Here is an 8889-nt window from a genome sequence, read left to right as displayed (position 1 = left end):
GCCCCCAGCCTCTGCCGCACAGGCCCGTCATTGGCCAGCACATGGCCCAGCTCATAGAGGCTGGGAAACAGCTGGGAAAGGAAGGGGTTATGATCAGGCCAGAATCAGGCCTTATTAGGTCCCTGAGCATCCTAGGGACAGGACAGATACTCGGGGCACGTCCCAGACACTACTGGATTAACATGGTTGGCCTTCGTGGGTCCTCCAAACTGTTAGGGAAGGCTGGGGCTGCGGAGGGCTCACCGCCCGGGAGTTCTTGGCATCCTTGATGAGGTCCCGAGCATAGAGTAGCTCATCCTGCACAGGCTCCAGGGGGCACAGCCTCAGGGCCCGCACCTCCTCCTGTACTCGTCCACACAGCCGCTGCAGCATCTGGAGTACAGTGTCAGGAGTGTCAGGGGGACCGCTGCACCCCCATCTTCCCAGGTAGGACCCCTTAGGCAGTGCTCCTGGGCCTGGCACTGACAATGTGGTGGCGATGTCTCTGATGGCCTGGTCTCTCTTCGGGATGCCCTTCTTGAAAGCCCAGCAGCTGAGCTCCCAGGCCTGTGTAGCCCTTGTGTGGGGGCCACCTGCTCTCTGCCCACTGTGTGTGAGCCTCAAATTCTGAATGTCCTGTCTTGTGCTCCTGCTTGTGCCCAGTGTGGTATGGGCACCACGTGATGCCTCTTCATGCCTCCCCCAAGTGCTCTTTCACAGCACACCCTCGCCGAGTGCCCCCTGCATGCCCCATGCGTCCCAGAGGGAAACGTTTACTTGCTCGGCGCTGCTGGTCACCAGGCCCTGCTGCAACCTGAAGGCCTGCTCCTGGGGGCATGTCTGGGAGTGGTTGTTCCTCACCAGGCACCACTGGATCTGGAGATGAGGGGGTGGAGACTCAGGGCCTGGGGATGTAAGCTGCCCCCTGCTCCTTGCTGTCCCACCCTGCTTAGGCAGAGCCCTTCACCTTCTGCCAGACGTCCTCTGTGCGCTCGGGGGCGCTGCGGTAGGCTTGGGAGATGTCACTCACAGGGAAAGACATGAAGCGCAGCGTGTGGTTGCTGTGGGACATAGCACAGCTGGGCAGCGGTGGGGGGCAGGTCCTGCTCCCCTAAACCCACCTCTTGCTCTTCATTTCCCCTTCTGGGGCCCTTCCGAATAATTCTGTGCAAATAGGTCTAAGGGGCTGGAGTAGTTTAACCCTGGTCCAGGCATAGGGAGGCCATGGCTCACGTCAGGGCCAGGTCCTGCTCCACTCACCTCTCCAGAGCCCTCGCGATGTCCAGGAAGCCCAGGGCAGATGTATTGTTCCGATCCCACAGTATAGTTCTGGGAGGGGGTAAGTGCCAGTTTGTCACCCCTTCCTCTTGCTGGGTCCCTATTAGGGGCCAGGGATAGAATATTCTGGATCCCTCCCTCCTTCCCTGGGTAATGAGGCTGACTCAGGAATGGTTCTGGGCTGGGGGTTTTCTGGAAGCTGGTGTACAGAGCATCGAGGCAAACAGGGAGAATGTGCAGGTGTGTTATTTAGGGGGCTGGGGCTCCAGGTGGGCCTCACCTGAGGGAGGAGTTTATCTGTAGGGCCTTGGATAGCATCTTGGCCCCAATGTCCTCCATGCCATTGCCACTCAGGTCCACCTTGGCCAGGCAGGTGTTGCTGCCCAGGGCATTGATGAGGATGCTGGTGCGAAGCTTCAGCCGGGAATCTGCCACTGACAGTGACTGCAAGGACTGTGTGGGCAAGTTGGGGTTGGGCTTGGTGCCTACAGCCCCTGTCCCTGCAGGTCCCCTCCAAAGCCCAGTCACTCACACAGTCCTCCTCCTGGATCAGCTGCACCAGCTTGTGAAGAATCTCCTCCAGGGTCCTACGGGGAGTCGGGGCTCAGAGGAGGAGGGGGAGGGCTGGGGTCAGTCTATTGAAGAGGGAGGGGTGGGCGAGGTAATACAATGAGCCAAGACAGCAGGTGGGTGATGGGACCAGGGTCTAGGGGCTCACTTGGCCTTGACATTGAAGTTCTTGCCCAAGAACAGGTGCTTGAGGGACTTGTTCTTCCCAAGTGCGGGTACCAATGTCAAGAGGTCCGAGTCAAACCCTGGACAGTAGATAGGAGAGGCCTGGCGTTGAGGCCTGAAGCTTACTGGAGTTTTCTCAGGCTTTCCTGGTCCCCATTCCCACCAGGCCCACAGGGAAGGAAGCCCATCTCACCATTGTCTGACAGATCCAGGCTGCCCACACAGGTGACAGCCCCCAGCTGCTCCTGCAACGCCTGGGCTCCCGCTGAGCGGAGCTGCAGGGACAAGGTGGGGTAGGAAGGCAGGGTTTGGGATAGAGACTCAAGGTCATATTATGTCTCGGATGTAAAATCAGAGGGGATTTTCCATACTGGACCCCTTGCCCCAGGCTCTCTCCTGGCCCTGCCCCCAAAAAGCTGGCTACTCCTAAGACAGCTTGCTCCTGCCCTCTCGTGGGGAAGCCTGGTATTTCCCACCCCAAAGCTTTAAGGAGGGAGATAACGGGGACTAAAAAGGAATGGCCTTTAGGAAAAGGACCGCAGACCACAGACTGAGAGGGGAAAGAAGAGGTGAGGTCAGGTCAGGGGATACACAGGGGTAGCACAGAAGTGGGATGAGCCAGGGCCTGAATTAGGTTAGAAAAGTAAACCGGGACAACGGGTGGGATGGACATGGGGTTGGACACCGAGGCTCACCTCACAGCTGCTGAGGTCCAGGTGCAGATCACTGAGGTGGCTGTTGAGGGAGAGGCCCTGAAGCAGTGCCCTGTGGGAGGAAGGTCCATAGGCCCATCTTTACTCTCCCCCAGCTCCCTGTGTCCTTGGGCGCCCCCGACCCTGCACCCACCCGACCTGAGGGCCTCCAGGGGTAGCTTCGTGGCTGACAGGTTGATGTGGCTCAACGTGTACGTGCTGCTGAAGAACTGCTTGAAGGCCGGTGGGGCCTCACGGCCCTTCCTGTGGAGACCCGGGGGTGGGGGTCAGCAAGGGAGGGGGTGGCCATGACCTGCCCCAGCCCTCCCCACACCCCCTCCTGCTCCTACCTGTGGGAGCAGCTGTTGCGAGCCAGGTTGAGGTAGGTAAGGTGGGAGCAGCAGCCATGGAGCAGGGCTCCCAGAAGCTGTGGGAAGAGACGCAGGGGATCTTAGAGGGGCTGCCAGGGTGTGGGTGTGGCCAGGACACCTTTCTCCCTCGCCATCAGGTTCCTGGCTCTTCCCTCTGTGGGCTCCACTGTGGATGCACACTCAACTTTTTTTTTTTTAATTTAATTATTATTTTTTTTTTACCATGAACGAGAGAGACAGAGAGAAGAAGAGACAGAAAGAGAGACAGCACATCCAACAGGGCTCTGATGCTGCCATTCCTGCCTCAGCCAACCGGGATCACAGGTACGCACGTGCCCAGCGTGCTCTCTGGACAGGACCTTCCCATGTGGGTCGACCACACCGAGGGGTGAGTTTTAGTACTGTATCACTGTCCAGCTCCCAACCCAGCTTCTTTTTTTCCAAACTTTATTTGTCATAAAGAGGTGTGTGTATGAGAGAGAGAGAGAGAGAGAGAGAGAGAGAGAGAGAGAAAGAGAGAGAGAACGAGGAAGGTACCCCCCAATGGGGTCTCCATCCAACTTTGTAAAGCCTGTTTTCCCCTCTGTGGAACTTGGGTCTACTTCTTGTCTGGCTTTTCGGAGTGCAGAGAGGCTCACAGGCAGTGGTAAAGCCAGGACCACCGCCAGCTCCTAAGCTGCCTTTGCTCAGTTTGGAAAAGCACCCTCCCTCCCAGTGGATGCTGCCCAGGGACTGGAGAGAGGGCTGGCATTTTGGCAGGACTGGCACAGCCCTGTGACCTGCGTAAAGTGCCACACAGGTATAAACTGGGAACCTGAGGTCATCCCAGCAGCTCTACGCATCTCTGTACTCAGGGCTAGTGGTGTGACTGGGGGGCCATCACCAGTCCCTCACCAAGTCGATCGCACAGTCAGTCCCCGACAGGTCCAGGTGCACCAGGGCATTGGGCTGGGCCAGGAAACTGTAGAGGGCCTGGGGAAGGAAGGGGAGAGGGGCTGCGGGAAAGGGGCGATAGAGTCCTCCACCCCCAGGGGCCACAGGGCAGAAGACACCCAGGCTGTGAAGCCTGAGCGTGCTCCTGCAGAGGTCACGCTACAACCCTGGGACTCACATTGGCCTCGTCTGTGGAGAGCAGCCCAGGGTTCTTGCTCAGGTCCAGGTATCGGAGGGAGCTGGCGAAGGCTGGGTTGGCCCCGAAGGTCTGGCCCAGCGCCTGGAGCCCTGAGCACAGCGGGCACTGGGCTGGGTTGGCCCCCACCCCGTCCTCTGCCCCACTTCCCAAACGCGGGATGGTATGTGTGTATTGGAGTACATCTCTGGGGCTCTGTTCCCTGGACAGCACCAAGGAGGGTCAGAGGTCAGGGGTCAGGGGGCCCCGGTGAGAGTACCTCGAGGGGAAATGGCAGTCTTGGCCAGGCACAGTTTGGTGAGGCCAGTGGGGAAGCAGAGCAGCTGCTGGCTCAGACTGAGGAAACCTGGGCAGTGGGGAGAGAAATGGGCCCAGTGAGAGCTGGGTAGTGGGCATGGGTGGCACAGTCAGACCAGGGGCTTCAGTGGGGTACAGGCCTGGGGACAAGGACAGAGGTGGGACAGGGGCTGGAATCAGATTGGAGAGCTCCTGTTGAGACCTGGGTTGGGCTCTGGGCTAGGATAGGGGTCTGCATTGCAGTGGGGACAGGATTCAGGGCTGGGGCTCACCCTTGTCCTCGATGGGGTTGTGGGACAGAGTGAGGGCATGCAGCACACAGCTCCCGTTCTCCCCAAACACCCCGGCCAGCTTCTGGACAAAGTCCCTTCAGGGAAGGGGAGGAAGGATTTGTCCTGAGCTGAGCCCCAGGTCCCAGCCCTGGGCTTCCCTCCTCTTCCACCTGCCTAGCCGGGGCTGCAGTGGCCAGAGGTCCCCACAGGGGTGGGGAGAGCAGCCAGGGCCTGCCAGGGAGCTTGTCACTGCTCTGGAGTCCCTGAGACCCTTCTACTCCTTGGGACATTGTACTGAAATGAAGCCCAGTTTGGGGTCCTCAAGACTGGAGTAGCCCCCGTCTGCTTAGCAGTCTATGGACAAGGGGGATGGTGCATGGAGCATGCTGAGGGAAAGGCCATGGAGCTGGGGGTCAGAGGTGGGGGTCTGAGTCCTAGCTCAGCCAGCGTCTTGCTCTGTGCCCTCTCTGGGTCTCAGTCTCCTCTCTGTTGCGTGAGGAGCTGGATGATATAGTCTAGAGCCCCATGTCATGCTCTGGGGCTCTGGGACCCTGAGACTACATTGCGGGGGCACCACTGCCCAAGCGGGAGGCTGGCCTCACGTCTTAAGCCCGGCGTTGTCCAGCACCAGCTCTTCAAGGCTCCCCGACTTGCTCAGGGTGTGTAGCACCTGTTCTAGCACTTCAGAGCCCTGAGGACAGAGGGGGCCCACAGTCAGGAGCCAAGGGGGCACTGCTCTCCCCACCCCCAGCTCCTGCTAGCTCCTACCAGCCGCAGGTCCTTGCAGTAGAGTTTGGTGAACCACTGGTTGTAGGCCAGGGCTGCCACCATTAGAGCCAAGTCTCTGTGGGGACACCAAAGGGGGAAGGAAAGTGGCTGGGTGGGAAAGAAGAGACCAGGGCTGGGGTGGTTGGCTGGGGAGAGCCTAGATGGGTAGATGGTGGGGTGGGGTGGGGTTGGGAAGTTGCATGGGACCTGAAAGGAGATCCTGGGAAAGGCCAAGGTTGGGGTAAGGCTGAGGATTTGGAGGTTGAGTCTGGCTCATTGCTTACCGGCTCTCCAAGTGGCTGAAATCCAAAAGATTGAACTCCCGGTTATCCTCGGCATGGTAGATGGTGTCCACATCCTTGGAGAGGTGGAACTGGCTCACACCTGCTCCCCTACCCGCTCCCTCCAGGTCCCACTTTCCCCCGGCTGGGTCCCCTCCCAACATACCCACTGCACCTCCTCACGGCAGTGCAGCCCATTGTAGTCACACAGGGCGGCGTAGGTCTCAGAGAAGCCACCTGTGGGGCAGGACATGGGCTGGCTCCACAGGGGTAAGGCCGTGGGGAGTAGGCTTAGGGTTCAAGGAATGGTCAAGGCCACTTTATGTGCCAGTGTCCTAGGTCCCTGCTGCACCATGGCCCTCTGGGAGCTGTGGCGTTCTCAGGGCAAGTGAAACCCCCTCAGGCCAAACCCCAAGCACAAAGGGCTCCGGACACAGGCGGAGTGGATTAGGTCCCACTTTCCTCATGTGGTCCCTGCTCACCGCAGACACTGTGAGTGGTAGATGTGGAAGTCTCAGAGTTGGGGGACGTGTCTCGGGGCCCCTCTGGGGTGTCTGCATTTCCACGCCGTATCAGATTCCTGGAAGATGAACAAATCATCCCAGAGAGGACTGGAAAGAGGCTTTCATTTCTTGCCCTGTGACAGCTTCTGCACCCCCAGCCAAAAGCAGGAGTGGAGCTGGAGAGCTCTTCTCCAAAGAGGGAAGGAGGGAGAAGTCTCTCTCTAGTCTAATCCCTTGAGAGACCCCTCGTTTGCCACTCACCCAGGGCCAGGGCAGACCTTGGAGAGGGCAGAGCTCACATGTCGCGTCACCTGGTCCACGCTCTCAGCCGACGGCAGCCGCATGCTCACCATGCCACGCTCCGTCTCCACCAGGATCTTGGGGAAGAGAGGCAGCAGATTCTCAGATATCCACTCCCTTCTTCGGCTGGTCCAGTATTGGGGTCCTGAGTTCTGGTGCTCACCTGGTTCTGACTGAGCGTGTTGAAGGCCCGGATCTCCAGGACATTGAAGGAGCTCTCCACCTGTGAGGGACAGGGATGCTTAGCTCCTAAGGGCCTGGGTTCTCAGGCTTAAGCATGAGCATGCCAGGTGCTCTCCTGTTCCTCAGCCCAACTCACCTTGGCTGGGATTTTAAGGGGGAAGAGGTGGAGGCGCCAGGAGGTCAGGGCCTGCAGAGAGGAAAAGAATCTCAGCAGCTCAGGGCAGCTGCTGGGCCTCTGGTGCTCCTGCCCAACTTCAGCCTCCTCAGTTCAGCTCTGGGTGGCATCCTCTCTTTCATGCCCTATCTTAGACTCCTGGACATCATCCTGGTCTAGCCCTCCCCACCAGGTTTTGTCTCTGCCACAAGCCTCCACTCCGTCCCCTGGGCCCTTTGCTCTGCTCTCTACAAACCAGCTGCCTTGGCTCCCTCCCCCTCCCCCAAGCCCAGTGTCCTCACCAGCACTCGGTCCTCAAACTTCTTGGGCTTTGTTTCCAGCTTCACACGATGTTGTTGGAGCACAGCCCCTTGGCTCAGGCACCTCCGAATGCTGTCTACAGGGAGGTGGGGGGCTGCTCAGAGCTCTCCTTACCCTGGCCACCCCCATCTCCCCAGGTCTCTCCAGATAGAGACAAGGCAAGGTCAGGTAGGAGGAGAGAGAAACACACAGAGAGGCAAAGGATAGGGGCTAAGACTTTTCCCTTTTGGGTGACTTTTCTTTTCCCGTTAGATAGCGAGTGGGGTGTAAAGTAAACTCTGGCTCCTTGATGTCCTTGAGTCAGGGGACATTTGCTGAGTGACACTGTCTGTGGGAGGGTGTGTCTTACACTTTTGAAGGTGTGAAGGATTTTCCCAGCCCATGCACTACAGCAGCCATAGATACATACATAGTGAGTCAGTGTGTGGGGGCGTGGGGGTGTCCCTTTGCTGTGTTCTAGGTGGTCTGGGTGTGAGTGTCTGTCTTTACTACGAGCGTGTGCATGCCTTCTGTAGATGCTGGGAGCCTGAGCGTGGCCCTGGAGGGGACAGATAAGTGTGAATGAGTATGCTGGCTTGCTGCTGTGAAGTGGGCACGGAGCCAGATAGCTCCTGCGTGTGTGGGGGAAGTGCTAGTGTTTAATGAGCCCCCTACCCATCTGCTGGCAGAACCACCCAGATACCCCATAGTGTATGTGTGCGTGTGTGCATGTGTGCATGCTAGGGTGCAGCTTCTATAAAGAGGTGTGTGTACACATCTCATGATTGTGCTTGTGTGTATGTGTGTAGGTGTGGGAAATTGCCACAGTGCAGCCTGTCTGAGTATCCTTGAACGTCCTGCTTCTTCCGAGGGCTAGCATGTGCTTGTGCCTCTGGGGGTCAGGGTTGTGGCAGTGCTGGGGGGCCGGGCCTTGACTGGGACTGAGTCTGAGAGCCACGCAAAGGGAGAGGCCTTGAGGCGTGGGTGGTCCGTAGTGAGAAGGGGCAGGCTGGTATGCGGGGTGTGGGAAGCTAGCGCTAAAACCGCTCTCCTGGTTTTAGCTCCGACCCAGGCCCTCTTTCCTGACTCCCTTCTTTGCCCTATTGGCCTGGGTGCTGTCCGGCTCCTAGGGTGCTCTCCAGGGCCAGTTCCGGGGCGGGGCTGGGAGGAGGGAGGGTGTTGAGCCAAACAGTGGTCAGGACCAGGGGCAGCTCCCACCGCCTGCCTGGGCGGGCCTGGCCCCGCCCGGTGGGGAAGCTGGGACTCTCCGGCGGGGAGACTGGACGCCTCTCCGAGAGGTGGACCAGAAACACTGAGAGTCAGCCCCAGGGAACGCATGGAACTGCACCTGTCGCCGAAGAGCGGGACGGGCGGCTCCAGGACAGGAGATTCTGATAGGGTGAGAGGAGGGGGACAGCAGAGGGTGCTCCGGGGACAACGATGCCCCGCGCTGGGATGCAGGGGCAGGGACTGCCTTGGAGCCGGGATGCACTGGAGGGACGGGAGGCACTGGGCTAGGGTGTACCGCGGGCAGGAACGCACTGGGTCTGGGATGCTCCCGGACGGGGCGTCCGGGAGACCAAGGCAGCTTCGTACCTTGCAGCTCGCGGGTGAGCTCCACGCTGGCCTTGGCCATGGCGGCTGCTG

At 59.3% G+C, this 8889-nt stretch overlaps 1 protein-coding gene across 1 annotated transcript in view; it reads right to left on the bottom strand.

Moving 5' to 3' along the window:
* The window catches only part of CARMIL3 (capping protein regulator and myosin 1 linker 3), a 17322-nt gene extending 8439 nt beyond the window's left edge, over positions 1–8883 (bottom strand). The window contains 26 exon segments of the mRNA XM_027770310.1: positions 10–71; positions 244–372; positions 757–855; positions 947–1040; positions 1240–1308; positions 1538–1710; positions 1790–1844; positions 1976–2072; positions 2186–2267; positions 2688–2757; positions 2844–2948; positions 3035–3111; positions 3950–4027; positions 4167–4276; positions 4444–4530; positions 4754–4848; positions 5356–5444; positions 5522–5597; positions 5806–5879; positions 5969–6039; positions 6285–6382; positions 6567–6682; positions 6769–6828; positions 6925–6975; positions 7245–7339; positions 8839–8883. Of these exon segments, the coding sequence (XP_027626111.1) occupies positions 10–71; positions 244–372; positions 757–855; positions 947–1040; positions 1240–1308; positions 1538–1710; positions 1790–1844; positions 1976–2072; positions 2186–2267; positions 2688–2757; positions 2844–2948; positions 3035–3111; positions 3950–4027; positions 4167–4276; positions 4444–4530; positions 4754–4848; positions 5356–5444; positions 5522–5597; positions 5806–5879; positions 5969–6039; positions 6285–6382; positions 6567–6682; positions 6769–6828; positions 6925–6975; positions 7245–7339; positions 8839–8878 (2252 nt within the window). The 5' untranslated portion in view covers positions 8879–8883.
* Between the last annotated feature and the right edge of the window lie 6 nt (positions 8884–8889).

The sequence above is a fragment of the Tupaia chinensis genome, unplaced genomic scaffold (assembly GCF_000334495.1).
Source record: "Tupaia chinensis unplaced genomic scaffold, TupChi_1.0 Scaffold000126_2, whole genome shotgun sequence".
Taxonomy (NCBI): Eukaryota; Metazoa; Chordata; class Mammalia; order Scandentia; family Tupaiidae; genus Tupaia; species Tupaia belangeri.
Note: the sequence above shows the minus strand (reverse complement) of the source record. Positions and strands in the feature narration are given on the sequence as shown.